The 23,922-nt window shown below is 46.1% G+C and overlaps 1 protein-coding gene and 1 pseudogene across 1 annotated transcript; both read right to left on the bottom strand.

Annotated features, from left to right (window-relative positions):
* Nucleotides 1-3,907: 3,907 nt before the first annotated feature.
* LOC120639971 lies at nt 3,908-20,664 on the bottom strand (annotated as a pseudogene).
* LOC120640320 lies at nt 5,706-7,793 on the bottom strand. Its single transcript, XM_039916162.1, has 5 exons — nt 6,962-7,793; nt 6,607-6,867; nt 6,414-6,524; nt 6,130-6,304; nt 5,706-6,018 (listed from the first exon to the last, which is right to left on the bottom strand). The coding sequence occupies exons 1-5, from the start codon at nt 7,435-7,437 to the stop codon at nt 5,986-5,988; spliced, it is 1,056 nt and encodes a 351-aa protein (XP_039772096.1). The 5' UTR covers nt 7,438-7,793; the 3' UTR covers nt 5,706-5,985.
* Nucleotides 20,665-23,922: the final 3,258 nt, after the last annotated feature.

The following is a 23,922-nucleotide window of genomic DNA, read 5'->3' as shown; positions in this document are numbered from 1 at the left end:
ACACAAAATCCTGTTCTTATACCATAAGGTTCCATTGTCATCCACTCTAAAATCCGAGGCCTTATTTTTCCCTGTGTGCTTACAGATTTTCATTAAATCCTGATCCGAATTTTGGGCCTTTATAATTTCTTCCTCTAAAGTAGGCTGGACGCTTAACTTGCGGTGAGATTTTTGAGAAATAATGTGCACATTCAATCGTACCATTTCTTCTTGTAGATGGGAATTCTTGGGCCCAGAATGCCTATAAGACTTCCTGCTTAAGGCATCTGCTACCACATTAGCTTTGCCGGGATGGTAATGGATTTTCATATTATAATCCTTAATCAATTCCAACCACCTTCTTTGTCTTAAGTTCAAATCTAGTTGGGTGAAGATATACTTCAGAATCTTATAGTCAGTGTAAATTTCACACTTATTCTCGATCAAGTAATGTCTCCAGTTCTTAAGGGCATGCACTACGGCTGCAAACTCCAAATCATGGGTTGGGTAATTCTGCTCATGAGGCTTGAGCTGGCGGGAAGCATATGCAACTACTTTTCCATCTTGCATAAGAACACACCCTAAGCCTTACCGAGATGCATCACAATAGATGACAAAGTCCCTATGAATATCCGGCAGGGTTAGCACTGGGGCGGTCGTCAATCTTTTCTTCAACTCTTGGAAACTCCTTTCACATGACCCTGTCCAAGTGACCAATCTTGAAAAATCTTTCAATGAACCTTCGATAATATCCAGCTAATCCAAACAAACTTCTAATTTCACTAACATTGGTCGGTTGCTGCCAGTTGAAAACTGCCTCAGCTTTCTTGGGGTCGACTGCAACTCCTTCTGCGGTCAAAATATGACCAAGAAAAGCCACTTTCTCAAGCCAGAATTCACATTTGCTGAATTTAACATAGAGTTTGTGAGCTCTCAACTTTTCCAAAACCACTCGTAAATGTTGTTCGTCCTCTTGGACACTTTTGGAGTAAATAAGTATGTCATCGATAAAGACTACGACAAACTTATCTAATTCGTCCATAAACACCTTGTTCATGAGGTTCATGAAATAAGCAGGTGCATTGGTGAGTCCAAAAGACATCACAGTAAACTCAAACTACCCATAATGTGTGACAAAATGCTGTTTTTGGGATGTCACTTTCCTTAATTTTGAGCTGATGATATCCTGATCTTAGATCAATCTTGGAGAAATACTTGGCTCCCTTTAGTTGATCAAAGAGAACATCAATCCTAGGGAGAGGATACTTATTCTTGATGGTGACTTCATTTAGCGCACGATAATCCACACACATCCTCATACTTCTGTCCTTCTTCTTGACAAATAGGACTGGGGCTCCCCACATGAACTAGGTCTGATGAAACCACTTTGTTGCAGTTCTCCTAGCTGTTTCTTTAACTTTGTCGATTCTGAGGCTGCCATCTTGTAGGGTCTCTTGGCGATGCGAGAGGTTCCAGGGATAAGGTCAATAACAAACTCTATATCCCTATTAGGCGGCATTCCAGGGAGTCATTCTGGAAAAACATCAGGGTATTCATCCACTACCGGGACTTCTTCTAGGGTCTTAGCTTCCATGCTAAAAACCATCGAGTCTGGTCACTCCCTCGAGTGTGGTAGATCACTTGCACTCCATCTGAGTTGGTTAGGTGTACTACCTAGTCAGCACACCCTATGTGACCATCATGCAGGCTTAACCAATCCATTTCAAGGATCACATCTATCTCCTTAGACCTAAGTACTACTAGGTCTGCTAAAGATTCTACCCCACTTAAATTCATCCTTACCCTGGAACAACCTAGTCGACATTGTATGTCAGCCCCAGGCGTTTGGGTTAATAGGGATAACTTTAGTCGTAATGTAGGTATATTGTGCTTCTCCACAAAGATTGATGATATGAATGAATGTGATGCTCCAGAATCAAATAATACTATTGCTAGAGCTGAGCTGATTAGAAACTCACCGAGCACTACGCCCTGAGCTCCTTGAGCCTCTTGCGTGTTGATGTGGTTGAAGCGAGCTCGTCCAAATGACTGCTGGGCCTGCCTCATCTACTGGTTGTTGTTGTTGGTGTTACTAGTGTTGCGGATGGGCACTTATTTGGCACCTGACACCACTATCCTTGGTCCGTTCATAGAGTTGGAGAAGGCTGAGGCTGCTGGCTAGTTGTTGGCATACGGGCAGTTAGCGATGAAATGCCCTATCTCACGGTAGTTCAAATATGCCCTGCTGTTGTTGTTGGTGATGATATGAAATGTTGTTCTATGACGTGCGTTTTACTTTCATCACGGTTTCGCAGGGGCTGAGGGCTGCGCCGATAAACTATGACGAAACCCATGTTGTCATGTGATGCATTATTTACTTTTGTCATGGTTGCATAGTGTCCGAGGGCTGCCACCAAAGACCTGTGACGAACATGGGATTTTCGTCATAGATGTTGTCTATTCAATGACAAAGTTCCAAACGTCATGTGGAAAAACGTCATGGAAGCATCAATTTCCATTAGTGCGGCGAGAGGGGGAAAACAAAGAGGGGGATGAGGGGATTCGATTCCCCTCCTCACCTTGAGAGGAGGCGGCACGAGATGGCCTGGCCACGGCGGCAGGCGGGAGGTGGGCGGCGGCAGCTATGGCGGTGGAGCTGCGGAGCCGAAGAGGGGGTTAGCTGTGGCGGGTGGAGTTGTGGAGGTGGAGAGCGCATGGAGGGCCTACTTATAGGCCGAGGCGAGGTGAGGAGGAGGGGACGCGGTGGGCAGCCAGCCGGCGAGCTTGGCGTGGCAGTAATGGAGGTGGGGGTCGGCTCGGTCACTTGCCGGCATCGCCTAGCGGCGCGGTGGTGTTGAGGCGACGGCGAGGGGACGGGGAGGGCAGGGGCGGCCGCAAGTGGGGGTAGCTGGTGGTTGGGGTGGGGGTGGGGGCGCCGTGCGCGGCAGTGATAGAGGAGAGAGGGAGGGAGGAGGAAGGAGAAGGGAAAAAGAAAAAAGAAAAAAAGAAAAGGGAAAGAGAGAAAGAGGGAGAGGTGTCGGCGGGATTCGCGGCGGCGGTCATGAGCTCGTACTGTGGTTTCGGCTGGTCAAGCAACGCACACGTAGGACGAGGGAAAACGAGAGAAGGGATGGGACGGTGATTTGTTTTGGTGTCGGGACGGTGAAATCACCCGGGAAGGATTGGAGCTCAGCGATGAAAAGGTTTTGAAAATAAATTTTTAGCGAGTGAATTTGGTTAGTAAATTTTAGGGATGTTACATCTTACCACTTAGTCTAGCTACCTTTACACTGCACAAGATGGCAAATGCAAGGGCGGATCGAGCAGCGTGGCAACCATCAAGCGATATGATGATGTACCAGCGAACAAGGAGGTGGCTCTTATGAAGGCTGTAGCCAGCCAGCCTGTGTCAGTGGCGGTAGATGGAGGAGACATGACATTTGAGATCTACTCTGTTGGTGTGATGACCAGCTCTTGTGGTATTGGCCTGGACCATGGCTTTGCAGCTATTCGTTATAGAAAGGCCAGTGACGGCACCAAGTATTGGCTGATGAAGAACTCTTGGGGTACAACCTGTGGTGAGAATGCATGGATTCTTGAGAATGGAGAAGGACATCTTGATCCGCTAAGAGGGGAATGCCTTGCCATGAAGCCGTCCTACTCTACTGAATAGGCAGCTTCAAATGCCTACAAGGGATGCATGGCGCAGACAGAAGGAAGCTGGAAATAGATTGCTGCTTGATGCAAATATGTTGACTCGTTGCAGCTGGATTGTCTAGTATATTTTGATTGTAGATTGAGCCTACAAGCTGTTGGATTCCAAGGGATGCATATCCTGTGATTTCCCCAGTGGAAGGAGCATCCTGTTCATCTGACTTCTCAGAACAAAACATACATATTTTTATCAGGAACAAAACATACATGGATATAAAGAAACGGAAGTTTCATAATTGTAATTATTGTATGCTCCTAATGTTGCAAGGTTACTCAAAAAAAAATGTTACAAGGTTATTAAATAGATAAGGTACTTGTCAGAAGATCTATGAGCTCCTTGTCCTTGTAGAGCACAGAAGCACTTCAGATTTAAATACGATACACACCTTGTAGAGCACAGAAGCACTTCAGATTTAAATACGATACACAAAGGTGCTAGTAATAGCACTTACAATGCCGAATTGCTGAGTGCTGATGACACAACAAAATAACAATATGTGTTTTGTCTCCAACAACATTTTGGAAGACAATGCCACAAGGACTAATGACTGGTTATGCTCGCAAAGACATTCCGTATCACTGGGTGTTTTATCATTTAACATCATGAATACTTTGCCGCAAATTCGGCTATATTCTTGCTTGAGCTCCCTACTTTCTGCATTGCCTCCTTGGCCTTCTGCATCCACTTAGCGGCATTCCTCCTAAACTCATCCTTCCTATCCCCATCCATCACTTCCTTGATACACCGTTCAACCTCATCCCTTGTCACCAAGCCTTTCTCATCCTTGCGCACTCGCAAGCCCATACCCCACATGCTCTCCATGTATTTTGATATGGTTGCCTGGTCTGCCCAATGTGGCATTGCGACCATTGGTATGCCATTAGCTATTGCCTCAAGTGTTGAGTTCCATCCGCAGTGCGTGAAGAAACATCCTTCACATTCATACTAAGTGAATTATCATTGGTAAAAAGATGAACATTACTAATTTTTAGTTGCTATGGTCAATTCAGTTCGTTTTTAGTTGGTGGTCAGTTCAGTTCACTAATTGTTTTTTTTCTTTTTGCTTCATAAGAATGTTCAGGGTTTAATTTTGTACCTGCAGCCTTGTGTGCAAGGACCTCAAGTTGGGGGCACCAGGAAACAATGAGGCCATGTTCATTGCACTTTTCACGGAGTTGATCTTACAACTTGTGTTCCTCATTTCACCTCACAACCCAAAGAAACGGTTTTTCAGAATTGCAGAGTCAATTGCCAAGCTCCTCCAATTGTTTTTGGTCGTATTCAGATACAGTCCCGTAGGATACAAGGACAACGGAGCAAGGAGCCTGCTTGTCAAGCCAAGCCATACACGAGACAGTGGTGGTGAATAGGTCGAAGCCGTATGTCTTGTTTGACGGAAGACGCTCATCATCCAGATAGAATGACGGCAAGCATGGTCCGATTGCCTTTGTGCGCCATGTTCGCTCCATGTAATCTACCTTCTGCTCATGAGTTAACAAAGAAAGCATGTCAATAATCATGCCATTGCAAGGCAGAACATGTGCAGTGAGCAGTCGATTTCTTTTTTTGTGTCTTGAGCAAAACAACAAAAAGGTGGCCAGCAATACCACGCCCACCTTTGGTTCGATGTTGCGGAACGAGTTGACGAACACGTCGTCGGCGTCCTCTAGCTCCTCGAACTGCCGTAGCAACCACTACTACAATAAAGGTTTGTAGGGGCGGGTAAAACGCTATTTTTAGGGGCGGGTAAAAAATCTGTGGCTAGTTCTCGCTGCTAAAAATACCTTTTTTTCAGGGACGGCCAACGAACCCGCCCCTAAAAATCCATTTCCAGGGGCGGGCCACCCCCTCAACCGCCCCTACAAATGATTTTCCCGCCAATAATTTTTTGAATTTGAAAGTTTCAATTATGTTTTCCGCTATTTTTTGCAATTTGCCGCCAATTTGCATTCAAGCCAATTCAATCCATTCAATGTAGTAGGCGATCGAAACATAGAATATATTCAGTAAATAAAAATTCATACGCATACAAAATTAAATTATATGAAAACTAAACATCATTACAGTACAAATTGTTAAAGTGTATATTGAATACATGTTTTTCTCCTAATCCTCCCTAGGACCGCTACTAGTGGCGACACGTGCTGTTGGTTCTCCCATTCACGAAGCCCAATGTATTTATCTTCGGTTGCCATATCTTGTACTTCATGGAAAAATTTGCCCCTCGCATTGACCACTTCATGCATAATGAAACGGCACAAATCGTCGACTACATTTAGAAGTTGTTTCTCCTAGAGCTGGCTACCGTGTTCTTCAGGATGAATCTGCAATTATGGAAATCATGGTAAAATTATGCAAGTGCTAGTTACAGTAAAAAAAAATTGTGTAGACAACTAGACATATGCATATAACCCTAATAAAGAGTAGCCCCTTACACGTTCTGGATCTATAGTATATCTCCTTTGCTGCCTCATATTCTCGCACATGTAGTATCCACAGTACACAGAACCTGCGGGTTGCTTCTGGCAAGGGAATCTTGTGCGCAGAGTCATTTCACTAGGTTTGTCGGCGGGATGAGCTCCTCCTTTACGAATGTAGAACTTGTAAGCCCTGTTTTAAAATGAATGAAAAAAATAAATGAAAGTTAATTTATATATGTATATTTCTCTAGAGAAATAAACATGATGTGCATGGGAAAGATAATAAGAAATTCACTCACAATTGTATAATTTTTAAGAATTCTTCGTAACGCTTGGTTGACCAATCCAAGGAGTCAAAAATGAGAATTTTTCCGAGCTTTGGTTGTATAAGGAAAGCAATCCAGTGATTTCTGAGGAAAAAAATATTATGTACATTTTGTAGGCATGGATTTGAGCAATGGTTTATTATGAAATGGTCGATATTAGACTTACTGGATGTGGTATGGAGCATATATGACATCCATTTCTTCCCACTGTGTCATCATAAGCAATATGTAGGCCGCAATGTTTGAGATGGTCTCGTCATGAAATTTTTTTCGTGCCTTTTCTTTTTCCTTCTTGGTTGGAAATGGCTTTAGGTAGTCATCAGTGTCCAGCATCCATTTTGGCGAGGCATGCGCAGCCTCGCAAATCGTAGCAGGGTCAAGGTATCGGACGTTTTTCTTTATAATAATGGTATCATATGTTTGCATCCTGTAGATAATAATATATGACAATTACATATTTATGCACATAACATAGTTCTTTATGTGGTAATACAAAATGAATTAGTATCATGAGCACTTACATGCACCAGAGTCGAACCATTTCAATACCAAGTTGTTGGAGACGGAACATGTGTTGCATGTCTGCAAAATCGAACATGATATCAAACATTCCGGACCCCTTAGGTCCGAAAACATCCAGATGGTGCGAAGCATATATGGTTTTAAGGCCAAGTATACATGCCCTCTTGTACCAATGATGAAGCCTCCGCATATAATAAGGACAATCCCTTAGTGCCCAGTCCGGTAGCAAGTCCTTTCCATACAGAAACTTTAAAGGAGCATCCTCCAAGTCTTGAATTTCATCAACCCCAATTGACAATTTGAAATCCGTGTCAGTGCGGGGCATAGAAAAGCCAGACCATCTACTGCCACTAGAACTTGCTAGATTATCCTTGGACTTAGCCTTCTTAGACTTTGCATCAGACTTTATATTTGCGGCGTGCCATCTATTAATGATTTCTGACCCTTTTTTGTCCTTTTGGTATGGCCTCAGCATTCGAGGCAGCAATGGTCGAGCAATCGAAGTCGGGTCCGGTGATCGAGTCCATGGTGCATGTAGTGATGGCTCTCGTGTTGGTGATACTCTAGCCTGTGGGGATGGATCTCATGGTTGTGGTGATACGGGAGCCTGTGGGGATGGCTCTCTGTAACATCCCAAAATTCGCTGAGTTAAATCGTGCACTAACTAATTTCAAAATCAAGTTTTCGTCGTTGAGCTCAAAGTTTTTCCTAAAACCCTAACCCTAATATTTCGGGAACTGTCCCTGTTCTGAACATCCCGATGTCCAATCCCTGATGCGGCCCTCTCTTTTTTTTCTGTGGTGCACGTCACGAACCACCGACCGCCGCGCCGCACTCCGACCACCCGAGCGCCTCTCCCCGCTCCGGCCTGCTCTTAGCCGCCGCTGCGCGCGCACCGGCCCGACCCCGCTAGCCTGCCCTGCGCGCGCACCACCTGCCCCGCTCCCGCACGAACGCCGCCCGGCTCGGCTCCCTCTGCCGCTCTCTGAGCCGCACCCCGCCAGGCCGGTCACGCCTGCACACCCGCGCGCCGCGCCCCCCCGGCCTGCCCGCCCGCGCCTGCACACGCTCGACGCTCGGCGCACCAGGATGAGGCGCCCGCGACACGCCGCACCGAGCCACGCCGCCTGGCCACGCCACGCCGCGACGCGCTCGCCCGGCTCGGCGCCGCCGCGCGCGCGCGCGCGCCCCTGCAGCCCAGCCCCGCTCGCACATTCCCCCTGCCGCTTCCCCGCGCGCACATTCCCCCTGCCTCTTCCCCGCGCACGTACCCCGCCGCTGGCACCTCGCCCCGGTCCCGCTCGCCACGTGCACCACCGCACCACCTGCCGCTGCCACCCAGCCTCGGCGCCGCCTCCACATGAACGCCCCGCCCTCACCACCGACTGCCTCCGTGCGCGCCGAACCGCGACGTGGGCGGCACTGCTCCACGCGCCCTCCGTCGTCAAGCCGCACAGCGCCACCGGCCCCGCTCGCCACCTACCTGAATGGTCACGTCGCCGCTATGCCGCCTCGCCGCCCGCGCCGCCGCGTCCCGACACAAGCAAGCGGCCGAAGCGCCATTACTTCGCCCCGCGCCGCTCGCCGGACCGCCCCACCAGCCACACCTACCCGCTCCGCCTCACCGACCTAGCGCGCCTATAAAAGGCCCCCGACGTCGCTCCTCCACACCCCAAGCCACCACAGCCGCCGCCCGCCTCCTCCCGAGCCACAGCAGTGCCGCCACCGCGAACTGCTCCGCCCACTGCCGTCCGCTTCCGCCGAGCCGCCTCTGCGCGTCACCCCAGCTGGAGGTGAGGCAGGGGATCGATCCCCCGCAACCCTCTCTCCCTTTTCCCCTCGGTCCCGGCCGCCCCCGAGGCCCGAAGCGGCCGGATTGACCGCCGCCGACGACCCTGGCCGCCTCCCCTGTTCCGCGTCGGGAGGAAGGGGATGAGTGGCCATTTTGCTTTTAGGCCCTCCCTCTCCTCCCATTTTATTAAAGAACCCCTCCCTTTTATAACCCTTTTTCCAAAAACACCCTTCCTGTTCCGCTAGTTAAACTTAATAACAAATAGACCCCTACACTCTTCTATTAGGCCCACATATTCTTAGAAATTATAACCAAGCCCTTTATTTTCTAGAAAAACTTACAAACAAGCCCCTGAACCACTGATTTAACCCTAATCATCCTGTTGCTCTACTATTTTATGCACCAAACGAACTCTGATCGGCCCGAAACTTTACCACGCCCTTCTTAACCTAGTTTCGGCCATGCTATTAGGAAATCACATGAAAAACATTACTCCGAACTCTGTATCTTAATCATTCCCGATTCGAGCTCAACGATAAAACTTTTATTTCCTTTTCTTGATTGTGTGTTTGTTTGTGCGTGTCGTAGACCACGGTGTGAACGAAGGAGAGCCCGTTGACGAGTAGTACTGCGAGCCCGTGAATGAGGACCAGCTTTGCGACCCTGAGCCCGAAGGACAGTGCTTCGACCAGGATCTCCCCGAAGGCTTCGAAGACGGCAAGTTCAATCCCATCCTTTGATGCATGTTTCTGTCCTAGTTTTTATAAACACAGCCCAACGGCCTGCTTCATAAAAATTTCATATGTTTTGCTTGCATGAAAACACGGATGGATAGCAACCCCTTGATTTGTGATGACCATTCCTTGACCACCTAGATTAATGTCTGATTTTGCTTGGACGTTAATCGATATTAGAACGCTTAAGGACTTTACTCATAATACTATTTATTTTATAAAGAAAATGTGTGCGTATGTGGGATGGGATAAATGTGGTGTTTTTTAGTAAAGAAAGTTTAGACGGGATGGATGGCATTTCTACGGATTTGCCATTTGGTGGGATCGTGCCAATGTGCCAGGGCAAGGAAGGGAGATATCCATCTTGTCACAACTAAGGACCGAGTTGGTGTTACATCTCACCTAACTCCACTTTCGTGCAAACCACTCGACCGTTGAATGGGCAACGGCTTAGCATAAATCCCACTAGTTAATTTGATAGCCATCAGGAGAGCTGAGAGCAACGGGTGACTAAGGAGAAGGGATAAGCCCCGAGTGACTTATGCCCGGTTATACCTAAGTGAACGGGCGATGACCCCTTGGTGCATCCCGTGATGGCTAGTTGGGTTTAGCTAAGGTGGGTAATGGCTTTGTTGGGATCTGCACCGACACTAAGGTGATCGAGTTGCGGTACCCCACTTGTGGGTAAAGTTGCACATCTCTGCAGAGTTAAGATTCTATTCGAATAGTCCGTGCCCACGGTACTGGGCGAGTTACGGTGTGGTCTCACAACTAGTGTTTACTTTGGGATGGGTAGCGTGAGTTGTTTTGGAAATGTGTCCGGCAGTTGTGCCGTGTGCTACTGTGGATGAGGAGTCCGGTAGCAGTTTAAAACTTGAACTCCGTGTTACCCAATACAAAAACTGGTTTCTGAAATGTTTTCGGCTAAACGAACCCCTGCATAAAATTTAGCTTTCCGCAAATTAAAACCATAACCTTATCCTTGTTTTACCTGAGCATGTTATTCTGATATAACCCCCTCCGTGGGTGTTGTTGGACTTGCTGAGTACGTTGTACTCACCCCATTCTTACTTTTTACAGAAGAAGACACAGACTTCGTACCAGACGACACCGAGTAGGGTTAACGTTCTACACCCAACCTTGCCTGTGGAACCGGCCCTGTTCGAGATGCTTTGCTGGCGCATGAGCCTGAGCTAGATCCCATGTGGGTCGCGCTCTGGTGTTATGTCGTAGCTTGGTTACTTATTATTATCATCTGTATCGAGTGTCCTCCTCGGAGGTTTGTACGGTAATGAACTATCTGATGTAATAAATGTGGCATTAGCCTCCTGGGATTGATGTTTGTATCACATTTAAGTTCTCTCTCTCATGAGGGGACGCTTCACTCTCGTGGTTGTGGTGATACGGGGGCTTGTGGGGATGGCTCTCGTGGTGGTGGTGATATGGGGGCTTGTTGGGATGGATCTCGTGGTGGTGGTGATACGTCGGCCTGAGGGGATGGCTCTCATTGTGGTGGTGATACAGGGGCTTGTGGGGATGGCTGTCATAATTGCGGTGATGGCGGAGGTAGCTCTCGCGGTGATGGGTGAGCCTGAGGTGTTGGCTCTCGTGAAAATGGAGAAGCTGGTGATGCCTCCCGTGGTTCTGTTGATGGCAGGTCCTGAGTAGCCAAAGGTACCTGATCAACCAGTAAGATATCTCGTTTATGCCATAGAATGGTGGTACCAACACATTCTCCAAGGCAACTCTTTCCATCTGCAGTGGGGAAATCTATCTCGTTACCCTCATAGCTTGATTTTAAGAGTTGCTCTACTTGTACGCATGCATATCCGATGGGGATCGGTTTTCCCTCAAATAAACCCCTAGCCGGATGCACCTGGGCTGTGGCTACTTCCTTTGTCTTTCCAGCTCTGCCGACCGGATATAGCAACAAGCATGGAGTAATAGTCATTATGGTATCCACTGGGTATTGCTAAGATGTGGTCGGGGCGACACTACTCTGTGCACATGCCGAACTCACTTGGCCAAGTACTAGTGGGGGCATGACCACCATCTGTTGCTGCCCCACCTCTTGGGAGACAGGAATCATAAGTCAGCCCGACTGCTGCTGCTCCGCGAGAGTTGCAAAACATAAATCCTTGAACCTTGCTTCCATTGCACTCACTGCTGCTGCCATGATTTCTTCTTTTATAGCGGTCATGGCTCCTGTACCTAGCCCGGTCCTTCTCGAACCCATCTCTGATGCTCAACTTAGAGGACATACCTCTAACACAGCCTCCATGCTCTTTAGACCCAATGGCTGTACTGAGCACATCCACCTCCCTATTGGGTTTGAAATCTCTTTTTTCTGTAGTTCGGCAAGTTTTAACATTCTTTCTGCCACCGCTTTCATCTCGGGTTGATCAAATTTTGCTTTGCCTTCAACTATCTTTGGCTTTCTTGCTTCAAGCCACTGCCATCCACGGTCGTCCAATCCATCATAAGGGTCGGGTTGGCTGGCAGCTATTGCCACCTCTCTTTCACGCCTCCACTAGTCGATCTTCCTTTGGTACCCACCTGGCCCAAGGCGGCCTTTATGTATGTTGCTCTTTGCCAATTCAGTCTGCTTCTGGCTTAGGGCTACAGCTTCTTCAGTGGTCTTCTGCCGAACAAACTCTTCCCATTGTGCTGGTGTGATGTCCCCGTAACCTGCGAATGGCGTTCGACCCTTCTGGACATACCGTGTATTCAGTTCGCTCTTCCACCGGCGGAATGTTTCACCCAGCATCTTCAGAGCATAACGCCTAACTTGTTCTCTAGTTCCTCTGGGCAGAATAAAAGTTCTGCTCAACAATTGCCACATCGCTTCTTTTCTCCCCTTAGGAACAAAGGGCCAACTTGGGATCATTGGATCCAAAACCATCTTTGTCCTTATTATAGCACTGATAGCATTCTGAAACTTTGCAACAATCTGCGGAGGTTCTATGGGCTCTCCTGCCACGCTAATTACATTAACAGTAAATTGCCCTTCGGGGTATTGGTTTCTGCCTCGCTGACCCCATTTCCTTTTGTTTTGTACGTCAGAGGCTGTACTTGCAGGTTCGGGGCTCGAGCTTTCATTGTCTTCCTCTGTGGGGCTAGGGGCTTGGCGTCGGTGCTTACCCTTCCTGTCGGCGCCTGCATGGTTCACGATTCATCAAGTCCTAATGCGTAGTCTATGAAAATGTATGGAATTGCTTCATTGTAATTTGTCTTGTTTTCATTACCTGTTGTTCTGGTTCGTAATCCGGATCAAGCGCCTCCATTGAACAACGTTCTCTTTGCGGAGCTGGGTGTGGATCAAGCGGATTTTCCCACCTACCATTTACCCAAGCCCCTTGTCCAACCCTAGGGCCATCATCATCCCCACTCTCAGACTCGTCCGTCGCGGATTGGACATCGACTTCGGCTTGGGTCTCCAACTCCATTTGGGATGCAATTTCACGAAGCTAGTTTTGCATCTCTGTGTCATCCCTTCGAGGGGAGGATGACGACGGAGGATCCATCTATGACTTCTACACGGATCACGAACATTTCACATTTAAATGAGAAACGCTACAGAATATATATAAAGTATACATTCAAATTGCACATGACAATATCATGAGCATATGAAATTCAAATTTCAATACTTCAGAAAAAATAGAAATAAACATTATTAGAGTGTACATGACAATATCATGAGCATATGAAATTGAAATTTCAATACTTCAAAAAAATAAGAAATAAATATTATTAGAGTGTACATTACAATATCATGAGCATATTCCATTCAAATTACAATACTTGAAAAAAAAAGAAATAAACAATATTAGAGTGTACATTACAATATCATGAGCATATGGCTTTCAAATTACAATTATCTTGAATAGAAATAATACAAATGCACATTATACAAATATCATGAGCATATGACTTAATTGAACTGAATTAATTATTTTTGGAAAACCCTAAACCCTAAAAAGAGGCTGCCAGCTGGGCCCCACTAGTCAGTGAGAGGCCCAACCCAGTTCCAGCTCCGATCCCGCACACCATGGGCATGGCCGTGGGCACGGCCAGGCACGATGGCGGCGGCATTCAATCGGTGCAGGGCATGGAGGCGAGGACGTGAGGGAGGCAAGGTGGCGGTGGGGCGGCGGCGGCGCCGCGCGGGCCCGCGCAGGAGCAGCCCGCGGCAGGGGCGCCCCGGCGGCGGCGGAGCAAGAACCTAAGGGGAATGGGTTGGGGAGGAAGAGGAGGTTACGGGGAAGCTCACTGCGGGCTCGATTTGATGGAGGGCGGTTGGAGAACGGAAATCGACGAACAGGCGGCGCTCCGGCGGAGGAGCACAGGTGGCTTCGGTGGCGCAAGCCCCGATTCGGCCGGGGTAGGGCTCGTCCGAGTTCGGGGAGGGGCGGAGGACCTTGAGCGTGAGGAAGAAGAGGGGGCCGCCGGTCGAGGAGGGGGCCGCCGCGCGGAAGGCATTGCTGGTTGAGGAGGGCGCCGCCACGGGTAGGCTCCAAGGCGCAGAGAGGGAGGTGCGGCCGTTGAGGCTTCGGCACCGGCGGGGACGGGCGGTGGCGGTGCAGGCAGGCGGCGCGGCGGTGGGGCGACCAGGAGGCGCGGCGACGAGGGAGAGGCACGAAAAATTTCGGCAGCCTGACGGCGTCTCGCTCGCTCAATCCAAAAATGTTTCAAAGTCTCGGCGGGGGAGATATTTATATAGAACCATTTGTAGGGGGGCGGGCCGGGGCGTCACCCGCCCCTACAAATCGATTTCTAGGCACCCCTACAAATCGATTTCTAGGGGCCCCTCGAAATCTATTTGTAGGGGCGAGTGACGCCCCGGCCTGCCCCTACAAATGGTTTTCTATTTATGGCTGAAAATTATAATAATGCAAATAAAATAGTAAAAACAAATAAAAAATTGTGAAAATTTTACCATAGAGTTATTGTCACTTGTATAACATAAGAAAAATATCTAAAACACATGTCGGTGAATATATTGAATAGAAGTGTTGAAAAAACAAAGTATGACTATGTCATACTTACATCTCATATAACACAAGGCAAACTTTGTGTTTTGAATACTCTTCAACACCAAACATGTTGAATTGTATTAATTATATTTTTCACGTGTTCTACAGATCACTAATTGGCTATGGTAAAAATTTCAAATTTTTTTTTGAAATGTTTTGCAGCTCCTTTTGAACTAAAAGAATTACCAGAATTAATTTGAAAACAATTTGTAGGGGCGGGTGACGCCCCAGCCCACCCCTACAAATTCTTTTCCATTTATGGTAAAAATTGTAATAATGCAAATCAAATAGTAAATCAAATGAAAAAATTGTAAAAAATTTACCATAGAGTTATTGTCACTTGTGTAACATAAGAAAAATATCTAAAACACATATCAGTGAATATACTGAATAAAATTGTTGGAACAACAAAGTATGGTTATGTCATACTTACATCTCATATAACTTAAGGCAAACTTTGTGTTTTGAACATTCTTCAACCCCAAACATATTGAATTGTATTAATTATATTTTTCACGTGTTCTACAGCTCACTAATTGGCTATGGTAAAAATTTCAAAAAATTTTGAAATGTTTTGCAGCTCCTTTTGAATTAAAAGAATTACCGGAATTATTTTGAAAACAATTTGTAGGGGCGGACAGGGGCGTCACCCGCCCCTACAAATCGATTTCTAGGGGCGGGTGGGGGGCTGGCCCGCCCCTACAAATTGTTTTCAAAAAATATTTCGGTAATTATTTTAATCCAAAGAAATAGCAAAGCACATGATAAAATAGTGAAATTTTTATCATAGCCATATTGTGACTTGTGTGACACATGAAAAATATTAAAATCACATTGCAATGTCAAATTATATAGACATATGTCACACTACTATGCCATCACTTTTAAGGCTGACTTTGATTCAGAATCTTATAAACAACAATCTCAAAATCTAATACAAAATTAGGCTAATGTTTGAACAATTGTATTACCATAAACAAATTACAATCACTTTCGCACATTAATACAGGATATGCACGATATATTTAAGCGGTAACAATTCTCGATTCACCATCTTTGCGCACCCAAGGATTCTCATCTTTTCTGATGCCCGCTTCTATAATTTTAATCTTTTGTGGAAGGTCTGTGAAGAGGTTCATTTGATCATACTGATTGTATTCTTCTACATCATCAATTCCCTCAACTCCTATGATATCTTGTTTTCCAGGGACAACAACGTGTTTTGTCTTCTTTGCGGGATCAGCTACGTAGAGTACCTATGCGACTTGTGAAGCAAGTACCCATTGGTCGTCTTTATATCCAATATTATTGAGGTCTACAACCGTGAGTCCATATTCATCCACCTCAACACCTTCCGGATGTTTGACCCAACGACACCGAAAGACCGGGATTTGTATATTGGAACTATAGTGCACTTCCCATATATCTTCTATGACACCAAAATATGTTGTATTTTGTCCTGTTCTCTAGTCTAAGGCTTCAATATGAACACTACTGTTCTGGGACATGGTCTTCTTGTCCTTGGCGGCAGTATAGAATAGATATCCATTAATATCGTACCCATGCCATGATATGACCTGGCTAGATGGACCCACTGCCAATCTTTTGATTGTTTGTTCCTCCACGAACTCCCCATCTGGTAGATGCAGGTCCTTCAACCTTGCAGTCAGTCGAAGCTTGTGTTCTCTCATGATCCAATCAGCCGAGTGAACATTACTTTCTACACGAATCATGCTCAAGTGTTGATTGACTAAAGGTGTCATTATCGTGAGGTGCTGCAAGATGCTATAATGTGCTTGTTGCACACCTTTGAAATCTTTGTCGATGAAAATTTTTCTTCCAACTGTGCCCACACCTTCCAACCTCCCCAAAAAATGTGGAATTGGCAAACCAAGGGACATGTTATCCTTTAGGTAACCTAGGTAAGACTCGATGACTTCCTCGGTACTGTATCCCTCTATCATGGACCCCTCAGGATGAGCACGATTCAGTACGTTTCGGTTGAGGACGGACATAAAATGCTCATACGTCCACATTTCATGAAGGTAAAGTGGACCAAGTGCCCGTATCTGGTCGACCATGTGAATCATTAGGTGTTCGGTTATGTCAAAAAACAACGGAGGGAAGCACATCTCGAGCTGCTCCATAGTTTTCGCAATGAATTCTTTGAGATCCTGCAACTCGTCTTCATCTATCACCTTTTGTGAAATCCTATTGAAGAAGTAACACAACGGAGTGATTATCATCCTTACATATACTGGCTTGATTGCTCTGATTGCAATCGGGAGGAACAACATCAGCAACACATGACAATCATGATTGTTATAGCCGCATAGTGACAAATCTTTCATCGACACTAGTTTCCTTATGTTGGACGTGAAACGACAAGGGACTCTGATCCCTCTTATGCTCTCGCACATTGCTTTCTTCTCATCACGTGTCAAGTTGTAGCAAGCTGGGGGAAGTTCGTATATACCATTCCCTTTCTCAATAGGGTGAAGATCTTTTCTTATCTTCATGGCTACCAAGTCCTGTCGTGACTTGTATATCCTTTGTTTTGGAAGATGTCTCCAGGAGGAGCCCAATTGTGTTACCAAACACATTCTTCTTGAGGTGCATACCATTGATTGCATGGCGGACCTCAAGATCTGCCCAATATGGCAAGTACTTGTAGAAAATGGACTGTTTCTTGAATGGTATGGCTTCGATAGGTGCCTTATCTCTCTTTCTCTTCTTCCCATCTTCCTTCTTCTTCGCATAAGTGACATTGACGTTTCGGACCATATTGAAAACATAATGCCCGTCTCGTCGTTCTTGAGTAGAACGGAAATCAGGGTTGCCATCAAAATGATTATAGAACTTCTTACTTCGGTACCTATGCCCTTCAACCAATACACGTCTGTACCCAAGGTAAACTAACTTCCGAGAACCCTCAAGGAAAGACGATACAGTGTCATCCACGCACACCGTGCATCCTGTCCTTCCTTTGATCTGTCCTGACAGGACAAACAATGCCTGATAATCATGGATAGTGGCGAATATAATAGCTCTAAGATTAAAGAGATGTCGTGCAAAACCATCATATATATCGATACCCTCCTTCCATAAAGTTTCCATCTCTTGCATCATAGGCTCATGAAAAACGTCTATATCAATGCCAGGATGCTTGGGGCCCTGTATAAGCACGGATAGCAAAAGATACTTCCTCTTCTGGCACAGCCACGTAGGCAGGTTGTACATTCTTAGTATCACTGGCCATGTGCTGTGAGTGCTACTTCTTTCACCAAATGGATTCATTCCATCTGTACTCAACGCGAACCAAACATTTCGTGGGTCCTTCCCAAATTCCAGATAGTATTAGTCATCGAATTCCTTCCACTGCCGAGCATCAACTGGATGTCGGAGTTTTCCGTCACCCTTTTTGCACTTATCTGAATCCTACCATCGCATCAGCTCAGCATCCTTTGGGTTCGAGAAGAAACGCCTAAGGCAATCAGAAACTGGGAGGTACCACATAACCATGGCGGGAATTCTTCTCTGCTTCTCAGAAATGCCTAAAGTAGCATCATCTGGCTCAACGAAGGCTCCCTTATTCACATTGGTTGGATCTTGATTGTCATCACCACAGTATCCAGCATTGTTTTTGTACCGACTTGTGGAACATACAGGGCATTTCTTCAGGTCTTTAAAAGTGTTCCCACAATACAATATACAATGATTAGGATACGCATGGATTCTTTCCACACCCATGGTGAACAGGATGACAAGCTTCTTTGCTCTGTATGTGTTGGCTGGCACTTTTATTTGGCTTTGGAAGCAACCAAGCCAAGATACGCAGCAGATCATTGAAACTACCATCTGACCAACTATGCTTAGCCTTCAGAGTCAACAGCTCAAGTATGAAACGAAGCACGGTCCAGGGTTTCGGGCATCCCTTCGAGTGGTTATAAATAAGTTCCTCAGCTGATTTTTTCACCATCTCGAAGATTTTTAACCCCCGGACACTAGCAACCAATACCTCTGCTTTGGTGTGGCGCAACAACTGGCCGAGAAAATCACCATCGTCAAGTTCATCATCACTACTATCACCATCCATGGGACAGTCCACATCATCACCATGGGATCCACCAATACCACCACCATCATCATCAGCATCATCATCATTGTCATCGACACCTTCATCATCTCCGCCGCCGTGAAAATAAGAATGAACCAATCTGTTAAAATCCTCGTCCTGTACAATTTCAACAACTGGATTATCCGCCTGAGGTGGAGCATTCGTCTCGCCATGTTTCTTCCAGACCATGTAGTCCTTGACAAAACCTCTCACAATCACATGCGATCTGATTGTAGTTGGGTCGCTGAATACTCTCAAATTCTTGCAGTCATTGCATGGGCAATGCATCAGCTGTGTTTTCTCATTTCTTGCATGGATCACGGCAACTTGAATGAATTTGTTAAGCTCTCCACGAAAATAGGCGTCTATCCTTTTTGCAGTATACATACATGTCCTATCCATCTCTGAACAGTAACAAATAATTTAAATGAATTAAAAAAAGCAACTGCTTATGTAAATAATTAGGAAAAACATAAATTCATTTCTCCAAAGTATAATAACCATAAATGTCATTGCAAATGTGCATAGTAATCTATAAGTGTAGATATTAATAAAATGTAATTTAGATAGTACTAAATAAGAAAATAAAACCAAACATATTATTGTAACACAATTTCTTGCAACAAAAAAACTATCATGCATGTGAGTGAAAATAGGGAAAAAAACAAATCTTCTTCTCTCTCCTCCATAGATCTAGTGAGTACTTTACTTAGAAATGAGGCTAAAATATGTAGATCCAATACTAATGATTAGATAATCTTGTTCTCCATCTAAAATAGCACAACTTCATCCAAAAGTTTGAGGCAAATGGTGTCTAAAATGGCTAATCCACACCATGGAGACCTAGAGCTAGTTAGAGGGAAAGATAGCACCATTTGAGCCATAAATCTAACAAAAGAGCTTAGAAATGACAATAAATTAGCGTCAACTTACCTCCTAGGGCCCCAAACTTTAAGGAAATCGAGTTGAAAACCTCTCCCCCCTTTTTTCCTTTTTTCGATCTTGGGGAGCACCTCTCCCGAACCAATAATGGAGGGTCGGGAGGAGGAAGAAGCCCAGATTTTTATATACCTTTTTAGGGGAGCCGCTCCTACAAATGATATTTTTAGAGGCGGCTCACCTCCTCAGCCACCCCTGAAAATGAGGGCATTTTTAGGGGCGGATGGAGGGGGGTGAGCCGCCCCTAAAAATGATTGTTTGTAGGGGCGGCTGACCCCCCCCCCCCCACCCGCCCCTGAAAATGGCTCCCATTTTCAGGGGTGACAGAGGGGGTCAGCCACCCCTACAGATGCCATCTTTTGGGGCAGACCGTTTCTACAGTACCCTCGCGCTATTTATAGGGACGGATGACTTTTTGGTCCGCCCCTAAAAAAACGAGGCGTTGCTACAAATTGTTTTTGTAGTAGCGAATGGCGGCATGTCATCGGGCCCAAGCTCGACACCGAGAAGGCCTCGCCTGGACAGCTCGGTGCCGTCCGTGACCGGCAGTGTGAGCCGCCCCGCCCATAGCTCACTGTAGATGAGGTCCACGGAGCACGGCTGCGAAAGGAACGCCGCGGCCGCGACACCCGCCGTCCGCGCCACCCGCTGCGCCCACGGGAGGTGTGGGTCATAGACCAGCACGCGGACGGGCCGGCCCTCGGCGGCCTCAGAGCGGAGCAGCTCCACCAGCATCTCCGAGCCGACGGACTCGAGGCGGCGGCAGTACTCGGCAAAGTCGGGGCGTGCGGCCATGCCCCCATCATTGAAGCCGTCGGAAAATGGCGACGACGCGGAAGAGGCTAGGCGGGGGCCGAGCCATGGTGGAGAGGACATAGCGGGTGGTGACGAGTGTGGGGCGGAGGCCGTGGTACGCGAGGCAGTGGCTGAGCTGGAGCATCGGGTTGGTGTGGCCCTGCGCGCCCGGGAACGGCAGGAGCAGCACGTGTGCGCCGCGACGGGTGTGGGTCTCCTCGTTGGAGGTGGCAGCGAAGGAGGAGAATGAGGAGGAAGGCGAGGTGGTGCTTGCGCTCGGGCTCCCCATGGCGCATTGCCTCGGTTGGCTTCTGTGACTTTGAGTTGTGTTGCTATATGCGGCGGGGCGTTTGGGAGGCTAAATAGAGGATGGCGGTTGGGCAGTGGAGTGGCGCGCAAGGTCCTTCCTTGTGCGTGGACTGATTGGGAAGAAGCTCCTTTGACTTGTGGGCTTCCTCCACTTCGTTGTTGCTTCCTCCATCACTTGGGGCCTTGGTCAACACACAACACAACATGCCCGGACGGGCGCCACCTCCTTATCTTGTTTGTTGGTAGTGTGAAGTTCCATGTGTTTGAAACTCTGGAAGATGCAATTTTGCCGTTTGAATCTGTATTGGAAGCAGCCGATTGGTTAAGATGAAATAGTTGAGGTGATGTTCCCGACGATCAATGTGGAATCCAGCGGCCATAAAAAGTTTGGACCCCGTTAATTTACGGCCGGCCGTAATATTACCCCCAGCGCGGCACATCCTTTTTTAGAAAATATACTATATTTGCCACTTTCCTGTTTCGGTAACCCCCATTTCCTCAGTTTCCTCGTGAACCCAGTCACTTTTTTTGGCGCCAACCAGGGTTGCACGCGCTAGAAACACTACGGGGCCTAGCCACAAAAACCCTTTCTCCCCTCCCATGGCACTCGTGAGCCCCCGCTAAAAAAATGCTTCGGCAATTCTGCCGTCGCCACCAAAAAGAGGATTGAAAGAAAGTGACGCTGACATAGATGAGAAAAAGCAAAAATAGATCCATGAGAAAGCCTTTTGCGTATAAACAAAGGAAGATCTACCAGGAAGCTAAATGCCTGATGAGGTACATATACACAGATCCAGAAAGACTTTTATATATGTGCAAAATCATCTGTGATCCGCTTTTTTTAGCAACCGGCAACACAGTAGGATGAGACGGGAAAGCACACATCTCCCCCGAGAACACAACCCCGCCCCCCTCCCCCAAACAAATTTGTCTGTTTCTGATGCTGAAAAAGTTGCTTTCCAAAAAAATTAAGCTGCATGTGTTGAAAATTCTAAACTGATGTGGTGGATGCGCCTTGTTGCCTCAACTCCGTGTGGTGGATGCGCCTTGTTGCCTCAACTCCGTATGTACTATTTTGTAGACCTCATTGAAAGGAACAAACCTATTAGTAATTTTGATGCTGGCTTAGGAAGAAAATCTGAATGAAAAAAATGAAGAATTGCCTAAACATAAACATGATCAGCCTCTTTGGGGGTACATTATTGCCTCAAAAACTGTCTTATATTGCTTTCATGCATATATGAAAGAGGACATGATCCGAATGAACAAAACATGATCTGAATGAAAAAAAAATGTAGAATTGCCTAAACATAAACATGATCTGCCTGTTTGGGGGTGCATTATTGCCTCAAAAACTATCTTATATTGCTTTCATGCATATATGATGCTGCTGTCTAACCATAGGTTTGTGATTTGTGCAGTTGAGAGATTAGAGGCGGAAAAAAGAGAGAAAAGCAGGATGATAAAATGGATCTAAATGAACTCCCACCGAAATTCGATTATGATTTCCTGGATTGCTCAGATGCAAATCCTCCATATTGCACTCAAGCAGTTGAAGCTTCGGGGCAGGGACTAGTGCATGACATTTTGCAAATTACGGATCAGCAAGTTTTGCTTGCTTTGGACAATGTTGAAGCTGCTGTTGGCAACTGTAATGTAGCTGAAAAACCTGAAGATGTGCAGACAATTACTAATAACACCCAAGGAGTAGAGGATATGGAAGAGGTTTGGTCAACACCTCCAGTGCCGTACACTGGACAAACCATTTCAAGTAAGCATGAAGCTAGGGAGTTCTACAACTCATATGCAAAAAGGATTGGTTTCTCAATTTATACAAGCACTTCACGGCTGTTAGGTTTAACGCGGGAGAAGCGGAAAGTCCTATTTGTTTGTAAGAAAGAAGGGCATGGGAGGAAAGCAAAAGAGGGCGATACAGCTACTGAATCTGATGACAGCAATGATGAAGGAGGGGGTGGGGGTCTGAAACTGAGAATAACAACAAAGGAGATGGCAATGAAGATGCTGAGAAGATAAAAAAGTTGGATGGTGGAAAGAAAAGGAAAAGGGAGAGGATGCATCATACAGATTGCAAGCTGAGGATGGTTGTCAAACTGATTGCTGATAGATGGCATGTCATTTTCTTTGCTCCAGATCACAACCATGACCTTATTGTGAAACTTTCCATGAAAAAGTCCATGAGGTCTCACAAAGGTATCCCTAAGGAAGAGAAGGATTTTATTGCCTTGTTGCATGGTTGCAACTTAAGCACTGGGTGCATAATGCAGCTGATGAATGAGTTCTATGTGTCTGCGCAGCTAGTTCCGTATGAAGGGAAGGATGTTGGCAACTTCCGCTCCACCATTTGAAGAACAGAAAAATACAAGGACATGCAAGAGACTTTAGACTTCTTTAAAGAGCTAGAACACGAAGATCCTGAATTTTTCTACAAGCTCAAACTTGATGATGAGCACAAGGTTGAGAGCTTGTTTTGGGTTGATGGAGCAGCTAGGAATGGTTACATTGAGTTATACCATGATTGTGTGTCTTTTGATGCAACCTACATGACAAATATGTATGATATGCCTTTTACTCCCTTCATTGGGATCAACAGGCATGGGCAGTCTTTTATGTTGGGTTGTGCCTTCCAAAGGGATGAAAAGACGCCTAGCTACACATGGTTATTTGAAACATTTCTGGAGGCAATGAAAGGCAAGGCACCGGTGAGCATTATCACCGACCAAGATGCTGCTATGAGAAGTGCAATTGCTTCTACATTTCCAAATACAAATCACCGAAACTGCCACTGGCACATTATGGACAAGTTTACTGGTACGATAGGTCCTGTCCTAGATGAGGATGCAGAGCTGGAGGAGGACTTAGAAAATGGCAGAACCCGTTTCTGCTACTGACTTAGAAAATGTGTTAAACTTGTTTAATGCCTAGTATACCATCGCTTGATCCATAAATGGCGGAACCCATTTCTGCTAGCTTTCATGAAGCCAATTATGTTTCATATATATATATATATATATATATATATATATATATATATATATATATATATATATATATATATATATATATATATATATCTTAATTTACTTAAATTGTATCTTTTTGTAGCGAATTAATTTTGGTATAAGTCCACCCATCTTGATTTTTGCAATTCTTTGCGCACATAATAGCGGGTGTTGCATCCATATAGTTAATGCATTGCACATTGGCATACATGTAGATT

This window comes from Panicum virgatum, chromosome 7K, assembly GCF_016808335.1.
Source record: "Panicum virgatum strain AP13 chromosome 7K, P.virgatum_v5, whole genome shotgun sequence".
Taxonomy (NCBI): Eukaryota; Viridiplantae; Streptophyta; class Magnoliopsida; order Poales; family Poaceae; genus Panicum; species Panicum virgatum.
This window is presented reverse-complemented; position numbering and strand designations above follow the sequence as displayed.

Excerpts from the sequence above, each read along its gene's own strand:
- LOC120640320 (XM_039916162.1), bottom strand. The coding sequence starts at position 7,437 with ATGCTGAGGCCATACCAAAAGGACAAAAAAGGGTCAGAAATCATTAAT. Across the intron at positions 6,868-6,961 it reads ATGGTTCGACTCTGGTGCAT|GATGCAAACATATGATACCA; the intron begins GTAAGTGCTCAT and ends TATTATCTACAG. Across the intron at positions 6,525-6,606 it reads TATGCTCCATACCACATCCA|AAATCACTGGATTGCTTTCC; the intron begins GTAAGTCTAATA and ends TTTTTTCCTCAG.